This window comes from Hypanus sabinus, chromosome 14, assembly GCF_030144855.1.
Source record: "Hypanus sabinus isolate sHypSab1 chromosome 14, sHypSab1.hap1, whole genome shotgun sequence".
NCBI lineage: Eukaryota > Metazoa > Chordata > Chondrichthyes > Myliobatiformes > Dasyatidae > Hypanus > Hypanus sabinus.
Genome location: NC_082719.1, coordinates 27,068,519 through 27,095,794, shown reverse-complemented (window position 1 = coordinate 27,095,794; position 27,276 = coordinate 27,068,519). Strand labels below are relative to the sequence as shown.

The following is a 27,276-nucleotide window of genomic DNA, read 5'->3' as shown; positions in this document are numbered from 1 at the left end:
TTGAGTCTCCCTGTTAAATTCTCAAAGATTTTAAGAAAACTTATCAAACATGATTTACTATTTATAAAATCATATTGATTAAGTGAGTATCAATGGAAGAATCTGGCCCAGCCACAATTGTGTCCAACTTTCTATACTCTCTCCCAACCACCAAAACATATCTAGACTTTCTTTGTAGCTTGCTGTAATTAGTAAGGCCACTTGTACAAATAGTCAAAATCATTAAAGAGCAATGAATTTAGTTGGGAAAAGTGAAATTAATTTTTCTCAAAATGTATGTTCTGTTTTACAGCTGAACAATGAAGTTGCGATCTGTAAGCCAGTCGCTAACGTGGTGGATACAGTTGATACAATACTTTGCGGTTTTATAGTGGATTCTGTGGTAAAAGAAAAAAATCCTCTACTCTTGATGCATAGGGCTTTTCTTTTCATGATGAGTTTGACTATTGGAAAATAACTGTTTTCTATCTTCTTTTAGAATGGATTTTGGTTTAGTCTTGGTTGCTGTACAATATTTCTAATTCCAAGTATTATATCTGCTGTGAAGCTGGCCAAATTCTATCGACGAATGGATACAGAGGATGTATATGATGAGTGAGTATGTTAAGAAATTTGTAGAAGTTATGTCTCTGCTCTTTTCTACATTTGTAAATACAAGGAAATATATACAAATTTCTAATTGGGATTTTTATGAAAATTACTTTTCAATGCATTAGCATTTCAAAAAATTCATTTTCCATGTAATTTTGTTGTTCTATGATTTGGGAAAATTATTACTAGATTCAGCTGCCCAATGTACAGGAAACAAATTTTTTCAAATTTTGTAACTACGCAACTAAGTGAATGAGATGTGAGCAGCTGTTCTCGGATCTTGATTGGTGTGCTTGTTCTGTAAATTGAGTAACATAAATCAAGCATCTTTATTCAGGGATGACTGAGCAGAACAGTTGCTGTTTTGTTTCCTAACTGAGTTGTTTTTTTGTCTTAGTGAACTTTTCTTGTATTGGACAAAAGTAGTGCCCTGCAAAACTAGTCTTCTTCCGCCTTATTCTTGTTTCTCTTCAATTTCATTTCTTGCCTCTTTTTATAAATGTAGAGAATTAATTTGAACTTTCAATTAATTTACTAATTGTTAGAATCTAAACCCTACATATTCCTTTTCTTCTTTACAGTTCCTCTGTCTCAGGGACTTGGCATTTTACTTTGTGATAACCATTGATACCCTTTCCACTTTCAGTTAAGATTTTTTATTTGGGCATTCATTACTGCTTTCAGTCACAGGTCAGATGAAAGTTGGAAAAGCTTTACACTTCTTAATTTATGATTGCTACTTTTGTTTTTGTTTCTTGCATAAAATTTAAATGCCAGTGACCAGAGTTGATTTAATTCAAATGTATAGCACCCAATAAAATGAGCACATGGACATTGTTCTTGGCAAAAATATAAACATTTCTTTAATTTTTTGTGTTCATATTAATAATATTCCCATTTTTATTCCTGTGTAGTACTGAGAATATACCCGTGAAAATGTAAGAATTTGGTTTAACTGGTGCACCTTTGGGTGTCAATTTCTAAGTCTAACAGGGCAATAATTTGTAAACTGAGTTGCACTTGTGGCATTGCATGGAATTGTGGGAATGCAGTGTTGTACTAAACTAACTTAAATTTAATTTGAATGCAAAATATTTGAGAACTTTTTTTGGTGAGGAGAGAATGGATCAAAGCTATTGCTTAACGCAGTTTTGTTTGCATAAATGCCTGGAATTATTTTTGCTTGCATTATAGATAAAGCTGTATATAGGTATTGACAGCTTTTTATTAAAATACCCTTTTTGCAGTGTATTTAGGGTCAATGTAGGTATTTTGTAATACAAGATAATACTGTGGATATGAAAATGGAAGAAACTACTGTCATAGCTTTGTTTTGAAATGAATTTGAAATAGATTTAGCAATGCAGCCATAATTCATTTTTCATTTTACTTCATGCAGTTCAAAATAAAAAGAAAAATCTACATTGAATTCCCAAGCTTTGATTTTGTTTTCCCTGTGCACATTCATCTTTTGTTGCAGTTTGGAAAATGGTAGTAATGGTTATCATAATGAGCATTCACATGATATTCAAAGTCCAGTTTTAATAAGGTAAATGCCTTGGAGTGAATCTATGCATGCTATTATTTTTCCTTGAGATACAGATTTATCTATGATCACTGCAGATGTTTCCTTGCTCAACCTAATTGCAAGAAGTCCTAACATTTGCATGTTTTGGTAACACTAACCAGCATGAATACATTGATTAAAAGAAAGTATTGCTGCTGTATAATGATCAATCAATTTACTTTGCTTCAGAGTAAATAAAATTGATTACTTTAGCATAAATATGAAATGGATGATATATAGTTTACAGACTAGTATTTCTTTCACATTAGAATCTGTTTTTGTCCTGTAATCTCACGAAAGTAAAAATTGCTGAATTAATGAAAGGTCTATGGCACCATGATTGCTTTGTGTCAGGTAGAAGAGGTAGGGATTTAAATGTAGATATTGTGTGCAGGGATTTCTTTAGTGAATGATCTAAAAAGATAAACTGTCAGACATGCTTTCAGCACGCATCATAAAAGTTGTGACTTATATGGCTTCATGTCATCATGAATGTTTTGTCAAGGAGATTTTTTGATGAAAAATAATTACTGTGTGACCAACAAGTTTTCAGGATTGTTCTGTTCTGGTTAACAGACATCTTTGGTAAATTATTCTGGAGAGCTGGAATTTCAGATATGTGACTGGTTTTAGTGAACAAGTTCAAGGCCTTGTATTTGCCAGCTCCTCTGGTGGGTTACAGAGGGAAGAATTATTTTGCATTTGGAATTTGATGGAAATCAAAAATTTTGTGCATAGAACATTGGAAGGGTTATGCACCCAGTCTCCCAGCCCAGACGAAGGACCCAAAACATAACTGTCTAATTTCTTCCATGAATGCTGCCTGACCTGATAGGTTCCTCCAGTATCTTGTGTATTGTGTTCCCCTTTGTTTCCGACAAGTGCCTTGTATATTCAAACCTGATGGTAATTATTTCTATGGTTCTGGATACTAAGCATATTTCCAAATCTTTAGTTTTATTAGGGAAGCTTGTAGGATATGAGTGTATTTTCTTAATACCCATTTTTATTAGCATAGTACTTGTGGAGCTGAGCAGATTTTTCTGCACGTAAAGCAGATTTTTATGACTGAGGTTTGGACTAATTTGAGCAATGAAGAGTTGTGAATATGTTTGGATTTAAATAATTTGGTTAACTATGGTTCCAAAACTGGGTAGCTTGAGCAACTACAAAGTTCCAAGTAAATTTGTTATCAAAGTACTTGTCACCATATACAACCCTGAGATTCATTTTCTTGCGGGTATGTTCAATAATTCCAATAACCGTAATACAATCAGTGAAAGGCCACTCCAAAAGGTGGACTAGCAATGTGCAACTGACAGCAAACTGTGCAAATACAGAAAGAAAGGGGGAAAAATAATAATAAATATTGAGAACATGAGATGAAGAATCCTTGAAAATGTGTCCATAGGTTGTGCGAACTTTTCAGTGATGGGGCAAGTGAAGTTTTGTAAAAAAATATGTGGCAACTGTCCAAATTTAACCAGTACTTTTAGCTTTACATGAAATATCATTAGAAATGTGAAGCGAATTCCAGTATGTAGACTGGTGATGATTCATTTCAGGGGATGGATATTTGTAAACCTGTTTCCTTGATTTGAATGAGTGCAGTTTGTGTATAAGTGCCAAGCTTCAATCAATCGGTCTTATCATCTATTGAAAAGAGTAAACAGTCGACATTTCGGCAGAGATGTCTCAGCCCAAAATGTCAACTGTTCACTCTTTGCCATCAATGCTGCCTGACCTCCTGAGTTCCTCCAGCATTTTGTGTGTGTTGCTTTGGATTTCCAGCATCTGTAGATTTTCTCGTGTCTGTGATTTAAGTTCCAATCATTTTCTTATTATATTAGAGCATGCCAGTTGAATTTCATAAGATTTGTAGATTTAATATTTTATGCTGCTCTGCTGATTTTTTAAATGCTTTTAAATACTGGTCAAAGATGTGCAAGCAATTCTTTCAAAATACCATTACAGAAATACAAATTCTTCACTTCTGTAATGACTTATCTCAAATTTGGTATTTTTTTCGAATATATGGTCACTTCTATTTGAACTAAGAGCAGAATACTGAAGAATACATGCTTGTACAGTCTCAAAAAAAGAATTAAATACCTTTTCTTCAACAGATGCTGTAAATACCTCTTGTTTAATTGCTTCTGCGTTTTTATTTTGTGACACTAGCACTCCACTATATGATACTTTGACCAGATTTCCCAGAGCTTCAGCCCCTCCAAAGCTTTCTGGTTGGTGAGACACTCCTGTCTTTGGGGTTGTTAAGGTACTGGATATAGTATATTTTTACTTTTTTTTCTTAAGACGCTGTGAGACAGCGTGATATAAATCTATTCATGACCTAAGTACTGTACGAACAGTTATGTGTGAAGTGCAGAAACTTAAGTTCCAGATAATCTGTACTTTAATGTTGATTGAGATATAAAAGAGTTCTGCAACAGTACTGTGTCTAAAGAGCAACTTGGCTGTCCTGTATGATACTTGATGTAAAACAAATTTCCTGCAAACTTGTGGGCTAGTGACAGGTATTCCTAAAACAGTACAAATGCCATAAAAGTGCAACCAGTATAGGCAATAGTGAATATAGAGACCCCATGCCTTATTAGGTGATCTATTTTCATGCTATGAGGACCAATCTACGCCAGAGATGCAGGGATTAGGGTTTGTATTATTATTACAGACTTATTCATCTAGTTTATTTCTTTACCTGCTTATCCCCGCACTCATGTTTATGTTGCCAACTTGACTTGCTTTGGTCCTGGTATCACCCACGATTGGGTTACGTCTAGGCTGGGGCCTCACTAAATGTCTGAGATTGCTGGATGGTTGTGGATGGGGATAATTGGAGAAGATGGGGTTGGAGAGGCTGGAGACAGAGGTTGTAGGAGGAGGCTGGAAGGGAGACTGCAACTTTGCTAGTACCTCAAGCCCAGATGTACATAATTCCATTTGGCAGACCAGGTGCACTGATGTATTGTTGGCACTCTCAGATCATTGATCGAGAGCTATCTGTCAGTGCAAAGGCTGGAATTACTGTGGGCCCATGGGTACGTGAGAAGTTTAGCAATGCCACTAAGTCTCAGGGCAAACAGCATGTAGTGAGCCTGCAGTAATACAAACAACTTCTTGCAGGGTAATCTGGCACTGCAGGCAGGCCAACTGCAGATCTGGCCTGTGGAAGCAGATGCAACTGGGTAAGCAATGCTCCCCTCACCTCTACCCAGCAATGTGACCTTTGTTCCCAGGATAATGCAGGCACCCTTACCACTTGACTGTTACAGATGGCATGATGGGATCTAATATGCCTTGAGGACTGATGGGGTATGGTTTAATTTCTGATCTGAAAGATGACACATCTGACAATGCAAGGGTTCCACTGTACTACACCCAATCTTCTTGTTCTTAATGATTACTTCTTGTACTTTAATGATTGATTATTTGCCATGGGACTAAAAGCCCCAAGCATCTAATCGGGAGATGAGAAAATCTAACTAAAACTAACTTAAATTGAGGAATTGCAGTTCAGTGTATCCTATAAGCCAGAGATTCCCAACCCAGGATTCATGGAGCTCTTGCTTAATTATAAAGATTGAGAATGCCTGGTCTAAGCATTAATACAGAATGTTCTTGAGCAGTCAGACTTCAAATTCAATGGAATAAATTTTGAATGAAGACTACAAAATCCTGTCACTATCATTGCTACTTTCTTTCCTTATCAATAAGAATAGTTTTTAATAGCATTGTTAATTAAAACACAATCATTAAATTAAAATTCAATATGGTCAACTTTCCCCAATTTTCCTTCTGCCAGTTTCAAGCCCAACTAGAATCTTAACATGATTCCCCTCGCTTTCTAGTACCAGTACCAACAAGACATTGTGCTGTAGAAATGTTCTGAGTGGTTTAACTTTAGCCAGGAATCTTTTGCATACTATCAGGACTATTGTGGGCCAGAAGGGGGAGAAATCTTCCTGCATCACTTGAGAATTGTTCATTTTGGGCCATTCTGTTGTTTATTTACAGTTAAGTCTAATAAGCTTGTGTGATATGCAAGCAATATTTCTTTTAAGACCTTAAGTGTGATATTTCTGTAATTTTCACTACTTCAAAAATGAATTAAACTTATTTTAGGACTCACCCTTATTATACTTTTTAGACCCTTTGCATGTGCAGAATTATTGCACGTTATTCAAAAATATAATAAATGCCACCTGTTTCCTGTCTTTCAAAACTAACTTTAATTATTTCTTCCAGGAACTTCCAGTGGATTTGAAACATTACCTAATTCAGAGGTGTGACATGTTTATGGCTTGCATGCTTTAGGGTGTTCTTTTCTATTAACAAATTTTGCTCATTATTGATTATCAGATTATCAGTCAGTGGTTGAATTCTTCAAGTGATATCCACATTCAACATTTTGCTGTTATTCACTGTTAGATTTGTCAAGTACTGTGCTTATATTTAGGAAGATACGACGACCTGTACAGTACCAGTGTTTCCATCATGTTTCACACTTGTATGTCTCTTGATCATATATTTGTTTTAAATCAGTTGGTTAGTATATCTGTTAATATATTAATTGGCTCTGGATATGTACAGTGTGACAAATAGCTTTGGGTTTTTGAATTGAGCTCACTAGGAAGGATAGATTTTGTGCATTCCATTTAAGGCCTTTGCAATAAGATTATTTTCCCATTGATGTCATGAAATATCATTGAATGATAATAATGTTCTAAAGGAAAACCTGAATTTTTTTTCAATCATTATGCTTTGTATATTTTTTTTCTTTTTTTAAAATGAATAGCCAGGTGTTGCCTGAGACAGAAACCATGCATAAAACTTTCTCCCTGTTTTGTCTTGAATCTGTCTGTAAATATTATCCAGCAGTGTTGACTCCCCTCCTTCTCTGTGGCTCATCATCCTTTAGATACCTCCTTAATAGTAGAAGGCACTGGCTTTGCTTGAAGTTCAGACCTGTAAAATCTTTTGTGTCACATAAAACTGCAGTTTGTTGTATTCAGATCTATTCTAATAAAGCAAATATTTGACTTGCTGAAACTTGGCATTTTGTAATTCAACAAGATCACTGCCATTAAAAATGTAGAAACATTTATGGGTCAACGTTAAATTGGTTATCTAAATGGCAGACTTTTAACAAGTAAGATTCTTATGAAAAGATGCTCACTGAACTGAATAGAAAAGCTACTTTTTGAAATGTAAATTAGTGTGGAAAACATTAATTGTATTCAGTTTAACTATTTGCATTTCTTTCTGACATTGTAGCAGTATAATGGAATATTGGTAGACTAACTGGACAGCTGCTTGAAGGTATGTTTCTTTACTACCTTTGTAATAATGCAGAGTTACAATTTCAGTTTTGAAGTATTAATGAAAAATACAGATATCAACAAAAAAAAAATTCTATTTCTTTTATGGTGTCCATTAAAAAATACTGCAGTTAGAGACTTAATGCTTTGAATGGAATATTGAGCAAAGAGGTACTTTATTGCAGTTCCTATTTTCAGGAAATGAATGGTGAAAACTATTCTTGCTGTTTTCGGGCACTTGGAAGAAAAGCTTGACTTTTTTGTTCACTTAAGATGTTTCACTTTCTATTAATTTCCTTTTCTCCCTTTATGAAATAGTATAATCTCAGAAGCTGCCTAAAACAACTTAGACTATTTTTCAGTTCATGGAAATCAATGGCAAGACCAGCATTTTTTATTTTTATTATTATTATTATTATTATTATTATTATTATTATCATTATCATGATCTGAATCGGGTTAAGTTCAACAGCCTGTTGTGAAATTTGTAAACTTTATGGCAGCAGTACAATGAAATGAATGATAAATGTTGAGGAAAAAAAAGTTGAGTTATCTTAAGTGTGTGTGTGTGTGTGTGTGTGTAGAAATAAAAAATATAAGAACAGGGAGGTGGCATGGGTTTAATGTCCATTTAGGAAACACTTGACAGAAGGGAACAAGCTGTTTTGCTGATGGTAATGATGAGAAGAGGGTATGTCCTGGGTGGTGGGGGTCCTCCTTAATGATGGCTGTCTCCTTCCTAAGGTGCTGCTCCTTGACGATGTCTTTGATACTACGGAGACTAGTACCCATGATGGAGCTGACTAATTTTACAAGTAATTCCTCATTGCCCTCTTGATGCTGGTGATGTGTTGCCATGAACAACTGCAATCATTGTGGTGAAACTATCAACAGCATGCTGATTGGTAGGCATTTGCAGAATTTAGACCCAGTGAGGTAATGCAGTTCTAAATCGAGATGGAGCAGGAATGAAGGCGGTTTTCCTGTATTCGTTTTGCTTGATGTGAAGTTTTTAGTTTCCGTTGGAGCTGTATTAATGAATGTGTAAGTGTAAAATAGTCCATTGTATTCCTGTCTAGTGTGGTAGATGGTGAAAAGTTTTGTTTTCAGAAATGGAAAATGGTCATTCATTGCAGTATACCCAGCTCCAGAAACTACATGTCATGTTTCAATTGTCACTTGTGCTATTATTCTGGCCTTGATGATATTGTACTCAAATGTCAAGGTTAGGTGGATAACACCATTATAGTTGGAGAAGGTCTTTGCCTAGAACTTACATAAAGTTGATGTCTTATATGGCCTCAAGTTTTGTCTCAGTTACTCTGCATGCAGTCTTATCTGTTTGATTTTCTGTGGAGATTTGAGTGGAACTAAATAACGTGTGATAACTGCAAGCATTGATGTGACTGTGATGAACAGAAAGCTCGTGAAGAAATGGGTTAGGTTGAGACTATGTCCACACTAGACCGGATAAATCCGTAACCGAAGCTTTTTCTCTTTGTTTTGACCGTCCGTCCACACTGAAATGGCGTTTTTCCTCCCCAGAAAATGGAGCTTTTCTAAAACACCCTCCAGAGTGTGTAAATCTGAAAACGCTGATTGGGCAGAGTAATGTGGACGGGGTAACCGGAGATTTCTAGAAACTCTGTCATGATGTGCGGAACAGATGGTGGCGGCAGCGTGGCATTTCATTGTTTTCTTGAACGCAATCCCCACACAACCTAATAATTTCAAAACAGACGGCAACAAGACTGAAGCCAGAAGAGTTAGAAATGTACTCACCGAATACTTTGACCCGTAACTTACTGAATAAATAAGTATACTCACTTTGCCCCGTTTTCTGTCCTTGCTTGTGTAAAGGTGGTTTACCTATTTATGCAAGTACTTCTCTGACAATAAATTGCAAGAGCCTAATGTAACATTGTATGGAATTACAAGATAACACTGATGCAGACATTTTCTATATATTTAACAAGGTGCTTTACTAATGCAACAGAGTTAGTCAGTTTTTCAATGTTTGTGAACTCCATGTCGACTGCCTCCATATGCTCCAGTATTTTTTTTAGTTTTAAGTTCTCCTGCATGAGAGCCAACAGCTGTCCGTCGTTTGGCAATTTCCTTTTAAGTTTTTCTAGTCTATAACTGCACAAACGCGCACTTTCACAGCGAGATTCAACACCAAACATGTCATTTGTTTTCTGTAGATGAGTCCTGTGCTTGCCCAGTAGGAGATTCGCCCAAATACACATTTTAATGTGGACGGCTGTATTTTCAAAAACGCTTGGTGTGGACGCCTATTGTTTTTACACAAAACCAGCGATTTCAAAATTATCTGGTCTAGTGTGGAAGTAGCCTTAGTCTACAAATCTGCTCATATATTTATTTAGAAATCAGCTATTTATAACAATCACATGTGATTAGCCCAGCTGCTATGGGGTTTCTTCCTTGTGTATTGTGTGAGTAAAACAATTCAGTTAAATTTGACCTGTTCAACTCCTCTATGTAAGGAAGAAATTTTGTTGTAATGAAGTAAACTTAGCAGTTTTTCAATGAATAATTTGCAGGACATTAATTTTACTCGGAAGCAGTTTTTCCATGTTTTGATAATATCTGATTTCACATCTTTCTTGTTTTCTTTTGCCCATAGGAGGAGCTTCAGACACTTTGGAAGGCGTAGCAACAGCTTGAGAGCGGAAGGCCTTCAGATAATTCCAGTCCAGCACGTCTCAGTCAATATGCACCTTATTAACCATTTGTAAGAATTATTGGCAATAAATAATTGAAATACTGTGCACATAAAAAAAGGCTATGGTCAAATGGTATCAGAATAGTTAACATCTAAAGTCTTGCTCAATGATAGTTGAAGGACAGTCAGGCATTCTTTTTCCATATCCCAAAATCTTACTTTGTATACTTGTATTATCTTGAGTAGTTTTCAGTTGATTATTCCACAACATGCTGCTCTGACATTTCAGTCTGTAAAATCATTTTCTTTTTGGCTTCATTATTACTTTAGCACTTGTACTAACAATTTTGTTATGTTTGAATAATTTGAACTCAACTTTGTGATTTTGGATATTTTTGTGTAAAAGATGGGTAAACTGCATTTTGTAATTTTTAATGTAGATTGTTTTGTATGCATAAACTGTGGATTGGATTATATATTTTGTGAAACTGAAATTTAGAAATGTTTAAATGTAACTATGCTGTTGCAATTGGATTTCTACTATTATGTTGTATGGATAGATGTCCAAATTATTGGAGATTTCTTAAGTGGAAAAATAGTTTATGAACCCTTTTGCTAAATGTATTGAAAACCACTCTTCAAAAGCCTGCAGTGAACTATACAAGACAATAAGGATACTTTTCCAATGTAGACCAATTGTTTTATTTCTAGATATTAATACCATGGATAGAGCATTTTTAGTGAAATTGGTTAGAATATTAAGAATCTTTTTGCAGCCATATCCTAATTATGTGCACCAATTTAAAGGATACGGTATTCAAGATATTTAAATGGGTTTCACTGGCATTATGTAGTAACATTGTTTTCACTGGGTAGGATGTGCAAATTCTACATACTTTAATTCTAACTTAAAATCAAATTTGTAAATAATGTTCAAAATTGTAGATTTATGGGATTTTCTCTATTTTGAATATTCAATAAAATGTCTTCATATTGGGTGGTGTTTGCTGTATTTGTCAGGCTGAGACAACTAAAGATGCAGATGTTTGACATTAAAATGCCCATTTACACTGCATTACACAATAGGATTTCAAACTTGTTAGTTCCACCACCCCTCCCAGATTCTCAGATGAATTCTGTATTGTGCAGCCTTAGCTACCACCGTCTTTTATATTATTTGCCACGTTGCCTGTGACTTGTATTAGAAGTAACAGGAGCCTTTGCTGTTCTTCAGTTAAATCTTTCATCAGACAAGAGACTCTGGAGAGGTTACAATAAAACTGTGGCTTTGGAGCTTCTGTTCTCCCCAAAGGGTGTCACCTTTTGGGAACCTTCAGTCTGCCTCTGTTCTGCATGGATTTCTAATTGCATTTCTATCATTTGAACATAGTTATCAGCACATGCATGGAAAAGTTGCCACAGCTGAGTTTGTTGAGTGGGTCACAACCTACTGCATTGGCTCTGAAGCACACTTCAGGTACACAGAGTACCATGTGCTGATATTCAGGGAGCTGACTAACACAGGGTCCTTCGACATAATCTTGCCATCATCTGCCCAGATTACACTCTACCTGGAAAGATGGTGAAGCCACTAAGCTTTCATGGTGCTTCTGAATCCTCCTGCTATTAAGAGCCATTCAAAGTAAATTTTAGAAGTATTGAACACGAGAAAGGCTGCAGATGCAAGAAATCCAAATGAATACACATAACGCTGGAGGAACTCAGTAGTCAGGCATCAAATCTGGAAATGAATAGAAAATGACATTTTGGGCTGGAACCCCCAAAAATGTTAAACTTGAATCACATACAAACTCTTAAACATTTTTCAAATTAAAAACTTTGCAACAAGCACAAACAATTGACATGTACATAGCTTGCTTTATTTTTGTCATCCTTCCTTGCAGTCGTGAAATGAGTGCACAATGTCTAGTGCAGGATCTATAAACATTTTTGCAACAGATTTGAACTTTGTTGCTGGGCTTGACATGGAATCCAATATCAGTTGTTTTGCCAGGTGTTAGAACAATCCAATATGCATATGGCAAAAGTAGCAAACTGCTGACACTAAAGACGTAAGTGACAGCAGTTCACTGAACGTGCTAGCATTTCCCAGCAAGATCCTGGCCAAAAGATTTTGAAAGCTAGTAATTAATGTTGCTCAAATTCTACAGTTTTTTGTTTAAAATCGAAGGACAAAAATGCTTTCATGTCTGAACTTGGTACCCTCAAAGATGACATTGATGGAAAGTATGGTGCAATATGGTCTTTGTGGTGTTATAGGGATCCATGACACTCAGTCCAGTGAGAGCAATACTGCATTACATTGGTGTTTATTGTGGTGCTGGTTAGTGTGCCAAAATTCAAATGATTCAATTCTTGGTGTACTTAAATTTTCCATAAGATGATAAGATATAAGAGCAGAAGTAGGCTATTGGGCCCATCAAGTCTGCTCCACCATTCAGTCTTGGGCTGATCCAATTCTTCCAGTCATCCCCACTCCCCTGCCTTCTCCCCATACCCTTTGATGCCCTGGCTAAACAAGAATCTATCTCTGCCTTGAATGCACCCAATGACTTGGCCTCCACAGCTGCTCGTGGCAACAAATTCCATAGATTTGCCACTCTCTGACTGAAGTGATTTCTCCTCATCTCTGATCTAGATGGACAAGCTTCAATCCTGAAGTCATGGCCTCTTATCCTAGACTCTCCTACCATGGGAAATAACTTTGCCATATCTAATCTGTTCAGGCCTTTTAACATTTGGAATGTTTCCATGAGATTGCTCTTGATTTCCTGAACTCCAGGGAATACAGCCCAAGAGCGGCCAGATGTTCCTCATGTGGTAACCCTTTCATTCCTGGAATCATTCTCGTGAATCTTCTCTGAACCCCCTTGAACATCAGTATATCCTTTCTAAAATAAGGAGCCCAAAACTGCACACGATACTCACAAGTGCCTTATAAAGCCTCAACATCATATCCCTGCTCTTATATTCTATACCTCTAGAACTGAATGCCAACATTGCATCCACATTCTGCACAAGCTGGAAGTTAACCTTTAGATTATCCTGTACAAGAACTCCCAAGCCCCTTTATATCTCTGCATTTGGAATACTCTCCACATCTAAATAATAGTCTACCCGTTTATTTATTCCACCAAAGTGCATGACCATACACTTTCCAACATTGTATTTAATTTGCCACTTCTTTGCCCATTCCCCTAACTATCTAAGTCTCTCTGCAGGTTCTCTGTTTCCTCAACACTACCCTCTCCTCCACCTATCTTTGTATCATTAGTAGATTTAGCCGCAAATCCATTAATCCCATAGTCCAAATCATTGACATACATTGTAAAAAGCAGCAGTCCCAACACCGGCCCCTGTGGAACTCTACTGGTAACTGGCAGGCAGCTGGAATAGGATCCCTTTATTCCCACTCTGTTTTCTGCGGATCAGCCAATGCTCCACCCATGCTAATAACTCCCCTGTAATTCCATGGGCTATTATCTTGCTAAGCAGCTTCTTACGTGGTACCTTGTTAAAGGCCTCCTGAAAATCCAAGTACACCACATCTACTGCATCTCCTTTGACTAGCCAGCTTGTAATTTCCTCAAAAAAATTGCAGTAGGTTAATTAGGAAGGATTTTACTTTCAGGAAGTTGCTAGCTTTGGCCTATCTTGTCATGTGCTTCCAGGCACTTCCTAATCTCATCCCTAACAATCGATTCCAACAACTTTTAAGGTTTTTTATTTTAAGGCTTGATAATTGGGTTAGTCCTGCCAAAGGAACATTTTCAACTGTGTGCCATTTTCATGTGAAAATATCAGTAGTATCTTAATAACTGATTTTTTTTAAAGAAGCTGTATTTGTGTGAAGCTCAAATTGGCATTTAGTTTCCTCAGCAAACTTGGGTTGTGAAAATCTCAAGCCCAAGTACCTTCCCCCACCTTGATTCCCACTAGTCCCACTCTGCCAGGCAGAGAATGGTTGGTTCATTTCCAATCTCTGTTTTCTGCCCTTTAGCCAATTCTGAATTCTGATTAGTATATTGCCCTCGTTACATGTTCGCTAACGTAGTTGCCTAACCACCTGTTAGAACAACTTTAATGCCTTCTAAAAACTCCCAGTGCATCATATCAAGTACAAATACATGGGTGTCCACCTTGACAATAGACTGGGAAACCAACACCAAGACTGTTTACAAGAAGGGGGTGAGCAGACTCTATTTTCTAAGGAAGTGGAGATCCTTCAATGTGTGCAGCAGTATGCCATTGGAGATCTTTTACCAGTCTGTTGTAGCAAGAGCAGTCTTCTTTGCGGCTTTATGCTGGGGGCAGTAGCATCACTGCTGGTGATGCAAAAAGACTAACTAAACTCAAAAAGGCTGGGTCCGGCCTTGGCTACAAACCAGACCCTTCAGCTGCTGACCCACGACCGTGCTGCAACACACAGCTCGAACCACGTCATCAAGTTCACTGATGATACGACACAAGGTGGGTCTCATCAGCAAGAACGTTGAGCCAGCATACAGAGAGGAGGTGCAGCGGCTAACAAGACTGATGCAGAGCCAACAACCTGTCTTTGAATGTGAACAAAAGAGATGGTTCTTGACTTCAGGAGGGCACGGAGCAACAACTCTCCGCTGAACATCGATGGCTCCTCGGTAGAGATGGTTAAGAGTATCAAATTTCTTGGTGTTCACCTGGTGGAGAATCTCACCTGGTCCCTCAACACCAGCTCCATAGCAAAGAAAGTCCAGCAATGTCTTTACTTTCTGTGAAGGCTGAGGAAAGTCCATCTCCCACCCCATTCTACAGGGCATCCTGAGCAGCTGCATCACTGTCTGGTTCAGAAATTGCACCATCTTAGATCACAAGACCTTGCAGCAGATAGTGAGGTCAGCTGAGAAGATCATCAGGGTCTCTTTTCCTGCCATTACAGATATTTACACCACACGCTGCATCTGCAAAGCAAACAGCATTATGAAGGACCTCACACACCCCTCATACAAACTCTTCTCCCTCCTGCCATCTGTGAAAAGGCACCAAAGCATTTGGGTGCTCATGGCCAGACTATTTAACAGTTTCTTCCCCCCAAGCCATCAGACCCCTCAATACCCGGAGCCTGGAATGACACCAACTTACTGCCCTCTACTGTGCCTATTGTCTAGTTTATTATTTATTGTAATGCCTGCACTGTTTTGTGCACTTAATGCAGTCCTGGGTAGGTCTGTAGTCTAGGTTTTTTTTCTGTGTTGTTTTTACGTAGTTCAGTGTAGTTTTTGTATTGTTTTATGTAGCACCATGGTCCTGAAAAATGGTGTCTCATTTTTACTGTGTACTGTACTAGCAGCTATGGTCAAAATGACAATAAAAAGTGACTTGACTTGGAAGGTTTATCACTAAACAAACTGTTATCCATTATGGACAATCTAGCACATCCTCTCCATGACCTACTGAATAAGCAGAGAAGCACCCTTTCGAACAGACTCATTCAGCTCTGCTGTCACAAGGATCATTGAGAAAATCTTTCCTATCAAATGCAGTAAGCATATACAACAGTTCATCTGAGTGACAGGAGACCACACATCTTAGTACGATAGTCTGATTTGTTATTTTGTTCATTAACTAATAATAAAGTACAGAATATACACAGTAATTTACCAATGTGAAATAATAAAGTCTGCACCCTGCTAAGTTTTTAAATGTTGCTGCTGTAATGAAAGTGTTTCCCACTCAGGATCAAGGTACTATGTTTTTATATCCATTGGCTTTCTCCTTTGTTCTACTGTCACATCTTTGAGGAATATTAACATTTTTTAAAACTCCACTTTCATAAAACCATGTTGATTTTGCTCGGATATTATTCATTGCAAGATATTGTTATTGTATCCTTTGTTATAGACTTCAGCATTTTCACTAATTCTATACTGTTTCTGTTCTAACAGTTTCTGTTCCATTTTATCCCCCACTGTCTTCTTTGGATAGTGTGAAATGGCCTGTCACTTTCCATACACAAGGACTATTCAGAGGATCTGTAGCACATTGGGGATTGTAAACCAGAGGAAGGAAATGGTGATGAGAAGACTGATGGGACTGAAGGCTGACAAATCCCCAGGTCCAGATGGTCTGCATCCTAGGGTACAGGAGGAGGTGGCTCTGGAAATTGCAGATGCATTGGTAATCATTTTCCAATGTTCCTTAGATTCAGGATCAGTTCCTGAGGATTGGAGAATAGCTAATGTTATCCCACTTTTTAAGAAAGGAGGGAGGGAGAAAACAGAGAACTATTGACCTGTCAGCCTGACATCGGTGGTGGGGGAAGATGCTAGAGTCCATTATTAAGGATGAAATAGTGGCATATCTAGATAGCAGTGATAGGATTGGGCTGAGCCAGCATGGATTTTCCAAGGGTAAATCATGCTTGACTAATCTGTTGGAGTTTTTCGAGGATGTAACCAGGAAGTTAGACAAGGGAGATCCAGTGGATGTAGTGTACCTCGATTTTCAGAAGGCATTTGATAAGGTCCTACATAGGAGATTGGTGGGTAAAATCAAAGCTCAGGGCATTGGGGGGAAGACATTGACATGGATAGAAAACTGGTTGGCAGATAGAAAGCAAAGGGTAGCAGTGAATGGGTGTTTCTCGGAATGGCAGGTGGTGACTAGTGGGGTGCCACAGGGCTCGGTATTGGGACCACAGTTGTTTACAATTTATGTCAATGATTTAGATGAAGGCATAGAGAATAACATCAGCAAGTTTGCTGATGATACTAAGCTGGGTGGCAGTGTGACACGTGATGAGGATGTTAGGAGAATTCAGGGTGACTTGGATAGGCCGGTGAGTGGGCAGATACTTGGCAGATGACGTTTAATGTGAATAAGTGTGAGGTTATCCACTTTGGGAGTAAGAACAGGAAGGCAGATTATTATCTGAACGGTGTAGAGTTAGGTAAGGGAGAAATACAAAGAGATCTAGGAGTCCTTGTTCATCAGTCACTGAAGGTGAATCAGCAAGTGCAGTAGGCAGTGAAGAAGGCTAATAGAATGTTGGCCTTTATTACAAAGGGAATTGAGTACAAGAGCAAGGAAATCCTCTTGCATTTGTACAGAGCCTTGGTGAGACCATACCTGGAGTATTGTGTACAGTTTTGGTCTCCAGGGTTAAGGAAGGACATCCTGGCTGTAGAGGAAGTGCAGCATAGATTCACAAGGTTAATTCCTGGGATGTCTGGACTGTCTTACGCAGGGAGGTTAGAGAGACTGGGCATGTACATGCTGGAATTAAGGAGATTGAGAGGGGATCTGATTGCAACATAAAAGATTATTAAGGGATTGGACAAGATAGAGGCAGGAAGTATGTTCCAGATGCTGGGAGAGTCCAGTACCAGAGGGCATGGTTTGAGAATAAGGGGTAGGTCATTTAGGACAGAGTTAAGGAAAAACTTCTTCTCCCAGAGAGTTGTGGGGGTCTGGAATGCACTACCTCGAAAGGTAGTGGAGGCCAATTCTCTGGATGCTTTCAAGAAGGAGCTGGATAGGTATCTTATGGATAGGGGAAATCAAGGGATATGGGGACAAGGCAGGAACCGGGTATTGATAGTAGATGATCAGCCATGATCTCAAAATGGTGGTGCAGGCTCGAAGGGCCGAATGGTCTACTTCTGCACCCATTGACTATTGTCTATTGTCCACAATCTAGGGAGTCAATCCCTGGGATCTATCAAGCATACCTGCTTCTCCATTAAGATTTTTTGTTTGTTCTTGATTACTTAGTTCCTTCAATCCTTCATATCTGACAGGTCAATGTCTTTTGTGAAATCAATTGTTGAACTCCTGTGGGTTCCTTTACACCTTTATAAATGCTGCTCTCTCTGAGGGATCCATATTTGCCCTTGCTGATCTCTTCCATTTTACATCTATGAAAGTTCATTTATGTTTCTCATTGGTCTGCTCTCTTTCTCTACATTGCAACTAGTTTCTTGGTCCTTGAGTTCTACAGTGCTTGCACTCTTCTGACCAAATTATATTCTAACAAAAGGATAATGCACTTCCTTGGATTTAACTTCATTAAGATCCCCACTAAAATCAATGGCGGTTTATACAGGTTTTGTATTAATGCAGGATCTCGGACAAGTGTTATTTTCCCTCCCTACACTATAAGACGAGCTGTGATATAATTTTGCACTTAGCAAAAAGTAGGATATATTTGCAAAAGTGGATGAGTGGCAAAGATTCACCATGTTGAATCCTGGGATGGCACACATCTCATACAAGGACAAATCAAGTAGACTAGTTCTCCACTTAGGATTCTGAAGAATGAAAGGTAGAAAGTTATTGCAAGGTCTGAAAGTATATGCAAGGATGTTTTCTGTAATGAGTCTGAACCTAGAGGGTCCCAATCTGAACAAGGGGTAAACTATGGGGAGAGGTTTCTTTACTAAAAGGGGTGAATCGATATTTTCTATCCTAGATGAGTGTGGATTGATTTCATTTAAAAAATTGTTACCTACAGATTTCTGATTATTGGAGGAATTAAGGGACACAAGGATACGGCAGCAAAATGGTGTTGAAGTTAGAAATTCAGCCATGGCATTCTTGACTGGCATAGCAGACTCAAAGGGTCAAAAGGCCCACAGTTCCTATCTGTTATGTTTTTGTACACTCAGGGATCTTTGCATGATGTAGTTGTACTGACAGCAAAAACTGTTATTCGTTAGTTATATGAATGATTTGGATGTGAATGCTCAAGGCTTGATCCATAAGCTTGCGGATGACAAGAAATTAGGTGGTGTTGATAAAGAAGTTTAACAAATTACAAAGAGACCTTGATCAGTTAGGTAAGTGGTTTGAGGAGTGGCAAATGGATTTCAATGTAGATGTGTGAAGTGATGCACTTTGGAACGTCAACCCCGATTAGGAGAAGAATCAGGCCATTTGGCCCATTGAGCCTGCTCCACCATTTCATCACAGCCAATCTATTTTCTCTTTCGGCCCTAATCTCCTGCCTTCTCCCCGTATCCCTTCTTGCTCTGACCAATCAAGAATCTATTAACGTAAGCCTTAAATATACATAAATACTTAGCCTCCATAGATGACTGTGGCAACAAATTCTACAGATTCACTCTGACTAGTGAAATCCCTCCTAATTCCTTCATTTAAAAGAATACAACCCTATTGTGAGGCTGCCCCCTCTGGTACTGAACTCCCACCATAGGAGCATAGGAGGCATCCTGTACACATTCACTCTATCGAAGCCTTTCAACATTTGATAGGTTTCAATTAGGTTACTCCTTATTCATCAGAATTCCGGTGAATACAGTCCCAGAGCCATCTGACACTCCTCATACAACAAACCATTCAATCCTAGAATCATTTTCATGAACCTCCTTTGAACCTTCTCCAGAGTCAGCACATCCTTTGAGATAAGGGGCCCAGAACCTCTCTCAATGTTTTGTGAGGCTTCGCCAGTGCTTTATAAAGTCTCAACATTGTATCCTTGCTTTCATATTCAAGTCCTCTTGAAATGAATGTTAATATTGCATTTGCCTTCAACACCTGCAAATTAACCTTTAGGGAATCCTGCACAAGGACACCAGAGTCCCCTTGCACCTCAGGTTTTTGAATTTTCTCTCTTTAAAAAAAGTCTATCCTTTTACTTCTGCCAAAGTGCATGAGCATACACTTCCCGACACTGTATTCCATTTACCACTTTGCTCATTCTCCTAATCGGTCCAAGTCCTTCTGTAGCCTTCTACATCCTCAAAACTACCTGCCCTCCACCTATCTTCATATCATCTGCAAACTTTGCAACAAAGCCATCAATTCCATCATTGACATATTGCCTAGAAAGAACCAGTTCCAACGCAGACCCTTGAGGAACACCACTAGTTATCCTAGAAAAGGCTCCCTTCATTCCCACTCTTTGCCTCTGGCCAGTCAGCGTCTTCTTTATCCATGCTAGAATCTTTCCTCTAATACCATGGACTTATAGCTTCTTAGACAGCCTCATGTCTGAAAATCCAAGCACACAACATTTTTCACTGATTCTCCTTTGCCTATCCTGCTTGTTATTTCTTCAAATAATTCCTATAGATTTGTCAAGCAAGCTTTTCCCCACTCAAGAAAACCATGTTGACTATTGCCTACTTTATCACATGCTTCCCAAGTACCCCAAAACCTCATTCTTAGCAATCAACTCCCACGTCTTCCCAACCACTGAGGTCAGACTAACTGGCCTATAATTTCCTTTCTACCTCTCTCCCTTCTTGAAGGCTCGAGTGACATTTATAATTTTCCATCCTTCCACAGCCATTCCAGGATCTGGTGATTCTTGAAGGATCATTACTCATGTCTCCACCATCTTTTAGCTACCTTTTTCAGATCCCTGGGGTGTGTACAATCTGGCCCAGGTGACATCTACCTTCAGACCTTTCAGCTTCCCAAGAACCTTCTCCCTAGTAATAGCAAAACACTTCTGACCCCTTACACTCACAAACTTCCAGTACTGCTCATCTCTTCCACAGTGAAGACTGATGCAAAATACGACTCAATTCACATGCCCTTTCCTTGTCCCCCATTACTAGCTCTCCAGTGTTATTTTCCAGTGGTCCAATGTCCACTTTCACCTCTTTTACACTACATATCTGAAGAAACATTTTGTATCCTCTTTAAATGTTATTAGCTAGCTTACTTTTGTACTCCATCTTTTCCTTCTTAATGACTTTAGATGCCTTCTGTTGGTTTTTCAAAGCTTCCCAAATCCTCTAATTTAAGAATTGCTATTACAGGTTCCATTATCAAAGAGGCTACACCTGCTCCTCAACGTCTACCTCTGGCACTGCTTAATGTTCCAGGATATAGATACTATGGGTGTGATAGAGACTTGACACCCACTGCTAGCTCCTTACAGAACATTCCCCTCAACAGTATTCAGAGTAGTATACTAGTTAGTGAGAAGAATGGCCACGAGAGAACTCTGCACTGACTGCCTACTCTCTTGTGTCTCCTGGTGGTCTACCCATCTTCGTGTGTGACTAGTAAAAGTCTCATCCATGAGATTCTTAGCCTCCTGCTGGACTTTAGTACATTCAACTCCAGCTCCAATTTATTACTCTGGTTCATCACGAGCTACAGCCAGGAGCACTTCTCACAATCATAGTCTTCAGAGAGACCATGAGGTTCCTGCCTTCCCACATCTTGCTGGAGGAGCATTCTGCTGTTATTCTAAATTGATTCAAGCACTATGGATGAAAACCAAAAAATAAAACCTTACCCGTTCTTATTTGTGCCCTTTCATCAAGGCTCACCACCTTCCCACAATTCCTGCTTCAAAAATGTAACACCTAACCTTACCTTTTATTAGATAATGTGCCTTCCAATTAGCTAATAAACGAGTCTTGCCTTTTTGAAATTACTACTTGCATGTAATTGTCCTGGATGACTTTGCTGTGCAAGTGAATTTCTGATAAGAGTTTTCAATGCAAATTACAACTTTGCAGAAATTATATTAGTGCTAAAAATTTACATTTGAAAATCCCTACACTAGTTTAGTAAATCTTTACTGAATTAGGTTAAAAATAACATTCTAACCCAACAGAAATTCCAGCCCTAAATTTGCAAGATAATCATGGCCCATTTTATTGTATTTTTGGATCATGGGAAATCACAAAATGTTTCTGAAGCACAAGACTATTCTTGCTAATCCTTATTGTAATTCTGTATTTGATGTTCCACGTCTTAACAGTAGATGGCACTATAATGTTTTACTGCACCAAGACTGCAGCAATCACAATCGGAATATTTCATAGCTTCCTCATTCAATTTATGATCTCTATTTGGAAACCGTTCAAATTATACCCAATGCATATTAATTTCAGATAATGTAGATCAAGATAGTGAAAATCAGAGGTTATCTACTTTACAGCCTTTTAAAAAAAGTTGATGATAGTAGCTAACTTGTGCTCTTGAACTCTTACAGTTTGAAGATATGCTAAATAACGCAAACTAACAAGAACACTATAGATGATAAGCATTTTGTCTGAAAACCAAAATATAGCATCAAGAAGAGTTTGCTTTACTATTGAATGGAAGTCTCCAATGTCACCACTGACAGTAGTTAAGTCCAATTAATGAATTCATAAGACTGGATTTTAGAGACCAGTAATCCAATCAGAAAGCAATTTGAGGTATGTTAATTAGATTTTTGGAACACAATGACAATGTTTATCTTTAATCATCCTAATGAGAGCACTTAAGTTGCTGAACCAAAAACACAGTCATAGCAAATCTAGGCAAAATGATTACCATATTTCTCTGTCCAGATGCTGATGGTCTGTTATAATTTTCCAGCACTCCATGGTTTTATTTTAAGTAACATTAAAATGATTTGCCATTATATGACTTCCTCAGGTCTTTAGTGATCTGAGAAACAAGAGTTCACTGGATATCTTAATTTTAATTGAAGAATGAAAATATGTGAAATTTGTCATTTTATGGTTAATTACATGAGAATGCTAATCAATAGTGAATTTTGTAATAACAAAGGTGGATGTTGTTTCCAGCTAAATTTGAAAGGTATCAGTGGATGAGATAGAAAGGGAGAGAGACTGGCACCTGGTATCTTTCAAGCCTTTAACAGAATCCTCTTTAGGAGTGTAAAGGGATGGGAGCTGCTTCACAAGATACGGGGCTTACAGAGTTGACAAACTATGGGGAAAATTTGAGTGGCTTAAGAGAGGAATCAATGTCTCCGGTTGGAGTTTTCTCTAGGGGAGATGACAGAAGCTTACATTTAAACAACAGATGGTCAATCTAAGAAAGGATAATGCCGCCCAGGGCTAGTGGTAGTAATGTTTGCTTAATTTGTAGCATTGTGATTTGCCCTTCCAAGGTGAAATTAATCTTCTCATTCCATCAAAAGCCTAGAAGAGATTGATATATTCATACAACACTGAAACACTGCAGGTTTTGTGCTGAGTTCCTGTGATAGACAAATATCTTGCACTTTCCCATTGTAAATAAATTGTTTCTTACAATGGAATAAAATAACCAATTTAGTCTTTTTATTAACTCTAAAGAAAATAAATAATTTGTTGGAGGTACTTGAATTGAATTTAAATTTATTTAAATCTTACTTCCGTCCCACAATGTGAGGGAGTACAAATCTTTGCGTTATGACTATCGCAATGTACAGATGTGAATTTATAAGTTTAATAGTTTGTAAAAAGCTGACCTGTAGCATATTGGTCCTGGCTTTAATGTTGCGGTACCGTTGGCCGGACGGAAGCAGCTGAAACAGTTCATGGTTGGTGATCATCCAAGTCCATCTCTACGCACCTGCTGCTGTAAATATCCTCAGTGGAGGGAAGTGCCCATCCACAGATACTCTGGGCTGTCCATATCATGCACTGCAGTACCCAGCGATCAAGGTTGGTGCAGTTCCTGTACCAGGCAGTGATACAGCCAGTCAGGATGCTCTCAACAGTGCCCCTGTAGAAGGAGTTGAGGATCTAGGGGCTCATTCCAAACTTCTTCAGTCGCCTGAGGTGGAAGCGCCTGTTGTGCTTTTCTTTAGCCATATGGCTGCTATGTACAGTTCAGGTAAGATCTTCAGTGATCTGTATACTGAAGAACATGAAACTACTCACCCTCGCAGACCCATTCATGTTGATTGGGGCGAGCCTGTCACCGATCCTCCTGTAATCCATGATCAGCTCTTGATTTTTTTGGACATTGAGGGAGAGGTTGTTATCTTGGCACCACTGTGTCAGGGTGTCAACCTCTCCTCTGTAGGCCATCTCGTCACTGCTAGAAGTAAGGCCGATCAACGTGTCATCTGCTAATTTGATCAGCAGGTCAGAGCTGTGAGTGTAAAGGGAGTAGAGGACCGAAACCCGAGGTAGGGCACCTGTGTTGAGGGTCAGAGGGACAGAGGTAAGAAGGTATCCCTACCACCTGTTGGTGATCCGATGGTGATCCAGCTGCACAGGGTGGGGTGTATTGAGATACAGCCCTTTGGGCCATGCTGTTTAGCAATCTCCAATTTAATCTGAGACCGATTAACCTACCAATCATGAGAGGACTATGGGAGAAAAATGGAGCATCCGGACGAAATGCACTCATGGAGATCGTACAAACTCCTTACAGGCAGCCGTGGGAATTGAACCTGGGTCACCTGTGCTGTAAAGCATCCTGCGAAACCGACTTTAGGTCCAATCTACTGGAGCAATTAAAAATACACGCAGGATATTATTCCCTGGAAGGAGAGAGATTGAGAGGTGAAGGTCATGAGGGTGAGGCAGGGTGAAACCGCTGTCTCTCTCCCATGGAGGGGGTGCTAAAAACAAGAGGACATAGGTTTAAGATCAGAGCGAGACATTTAAAAGGAATACCAAAGGCAGCTTGTTCATGCAAAGGGTGGTATGTATTTGTAATGAGCCGACAGAAATAGTAATAGAGCCAGACACATTAGTAAAATTTAAAAGCCATCTGGAGTGCTATGGGTCAAATGCACTCAGCATGGAGAAGTTGGGCTGACAGGCTGATTTCCATGCTGTATGACTGACCAAGTCTGCTCTGGATCATTAACATAGGTTTTGTGAATAACTTACCCATTGAGAGATACTGAGTTCATTGTTATGCTACAAACTAATGGCTATTGGATAGTATCTTCTGTGATCTGAAGTCATTGTTCCCATTTCTTGTTCCCACTCTACAGGAAGGATGTGGCAACAATAGAAAGTGCAGAAGAGATTCACCAACAGGATGAATAGGGAGTTAAAAGGTAAAAAGCATGCGGAAAAGATAATGTCTCAGTAGTTATGGGGGATTTCAAAATGCAGGTGAACTGGGAGAATCAGGTTGGTGCTGGACCCCAGGATAGGGAGTTTGTAGAGTGCCTACGGGATGCATTCTTGGAACAGCTGGTACGAGAGCCGACCAGGGACAAGGCTATTCTAGATTTAGTCTTGTGTAATGAACAGGATTTGATAAGCGATCTTGAAGTAAAGGAGCCATTAGGAGGTAGCGACCATAATATGATAAGTTTTTATCTGCAATTTGAGAAGGATAAGGGCAGATCGGAGGTGTCAGTGTTGCAGTTGAACAGGGGAGACAATGGAGCCATGAAGGAGGAGCTGGCCAAAGTTAACTGGACGGATAGCCTAGCAGAAAGGACAATGGAACAGCAATGGCAGGTATTCTTGGGAATAATGTACAAGGTGCAAAATCAGTTCATCACCCGGAGAAGGAAGGATTCAAAGGGGGGAAAGGGGCCACAGTGGTTGACAAAGGAAGTCAGAGATTGCATAGCATTAAAAAAAAGGAAGTACGACAGAGCTAAGGTGAGTGGGAGGACAGATGATTGGGAAATTTTTAAGGAACAACAGAACTTAACTAAAAAGGCAATACGGGGAGAAAAAATGAGGTACAAACGCAAGTTAGCCAGGAATATAAAGGAGGATAACAAAAGCTTTTTTAGTTATGTGAAGAGAAAGAAGATAGTTAAGAACAATGTTGGGCCCTTGAAGAATGAATTGGGTGAAATTGTTATGGGAAACAGAGAAATGGCAGAAGAATTTAATAAGTACTTTAGATCTGTCTTCACTAGGGAAGACACAAGCAATCTCCCAGATGTATGGATGGGCCAAGGACATAGGGTAACAGAGGAAATGAAACAGATTGACATTAGGAAGGAAACAGTGATGAGTAGACTGATGGGACTGAAGGCTGACAAATCCCCAGGTCCAGATGGTCTGCATCCTAGGGTACAAAAGGAGGTGGCCCTGGAAATTGCGGATGCACTGGTAATCATTTTCCAATGTTCCTTAGATTCAGGATCAGTTCCTGAGGATTGGAGAATGGCTAATGTTATCCCACTTTTTAAGAAAGGAGGGAGGGAGAAAACAGAGAACTATCGTCCTGTCAGCCTAACATCAGTAGTGGGGAAGGTGCTAGAGTCCATTATTAAAGATGAAATAGTGGCATATCTAGATAGCAGTGATAGGATTGCACCGAGCCAGCATGGATTTACCAAGGGCAAATCATGCTTGAATAATCTATTGGAGTTTTTCGAGGATGTAACCAGGAAGTTAGACAGGGGAGATCCGGTGGATGTAGTGTACCTCGATTTTTAGAAGGCATTTCATAAGGTCCCACATAGGAGATTGGTGGGTAAAATCAGAGCTCATGGCATTGGGGGGGAAGACATTGACATGGATAGAAAACTGGTTGGCAGATAGAAAGCAAAGGGTAGCGGTGAATGTGTGTTTCTCGGAATGGCAGGTGGTGACTAGTGGGGTGCCACAGGGCTCGGTATTGGGACCACAGATGTTTATGATTTACATAAACGATTTAGATGAAGGCATAGAGAATAACATCAGCAAGTTTGCTGATGATACTAAGCTGGGTGGCAGTGTGACATTTGATGTTAGGAGAATTTAGGGTGACTTGGATAGGCTGGGTGAGTGGGCAGATACTTGACAGATGACGTTTAATGTGAATAAGTGTGAGGTTATCCACTTTGGAAGTAAGAAGTGCAGCGTAGATTCACGAGGTTAATTCTTGGGATGTCCGGACTGTCTTACGCAGAGAGGTTAGAGAGACTGGGCTTGTACACTTTGGAATTAAGGAGGTTGAGAGGGGATCTGATTGCAACATAAAAGATTATTAAGGGATTGGACAAGATAGAGGCAGGAAGTATGTTCCAGATGCTGGGAGAGTCCAGTACCAGAGGGCATGGTTTGAGAATAAGGGCTAGGTCATTTAGGACAGAGTTAAGGAAAAACTTCTTCTCCCAGAGAGTTGTGGGGGTCTGGAATGCACTGCCTAGGAAGGCAATGGAGGCCAATTCTCTGGATGCTTTCAAGAAGGAGCTGGATAGGTATCTTATGGATAGGGGAATCAAGGGATATGTGGACAATGCAGGAACCGGCTATTGATAATAGATGATCAGCCATGATCTCAGAATGGCAGTGTAGGCTCAAAGGGCCGAATGGTCTACTTCTGCATCTATTGTCTGTAGGATGAGTTGCAACATTAAAAAATGGACAAAATCAAAAAGGGTGAATACAGGACTAATGGTGTTGTATTTTAAT

At 39.0% G+C, this 27,276-nt stretch overlaps 1 protein-coding gene across 7 annotated transcripts in view; it reads left to right on the top strand.

Annotated features, from left to right (window-relative positions):
• The window catches only part of LOC132404620 (prominin-1-A-like), a 161,383-nt gene extending 150,203 nt beyond the window's left edge, over nt 1-11,180 (top strand). For 4 of the 7 annotated variants that reach the window (XM_059988917.1, XM_059988916.1, XM_059988919.1 and 1 more), the window contains 7 exons: nt 293-382; nt 479-594; nt 2,072-2,140; nt 4,340-4,436; nt 6,425-6,462; nt 7,454-7,498; nt 10,145-11,180. In XM_059988917.1, coding sequence (XP_059844900.1) covers nt 293-382; nt 479-594; nt 2,072-2,140; nt 4,340-4,409 — 345 coding nt within the window. In that variant the 3' untranslated portion in view covers nt 4,410-4,436; nt 6,425-6,462; nt 7,454-7,498; nt 10,145-11,180. The remainder of the gene's footprint in view (nt 1-292; nt 383-478; nt 595-2,071; nt 2,141-4,339; nt 4,437-6,424; nt 6,463-7,453; nt 7,499-10,144) is intronic. The other 3 variants (XM_059988920.1, XM_059988922.1, XM_059988921.1) reach the window with 3 other exon arrangements.
• The last annotated feature ends 16,096 nt before the right edge of the window (nt 11,181-27,276 follow it).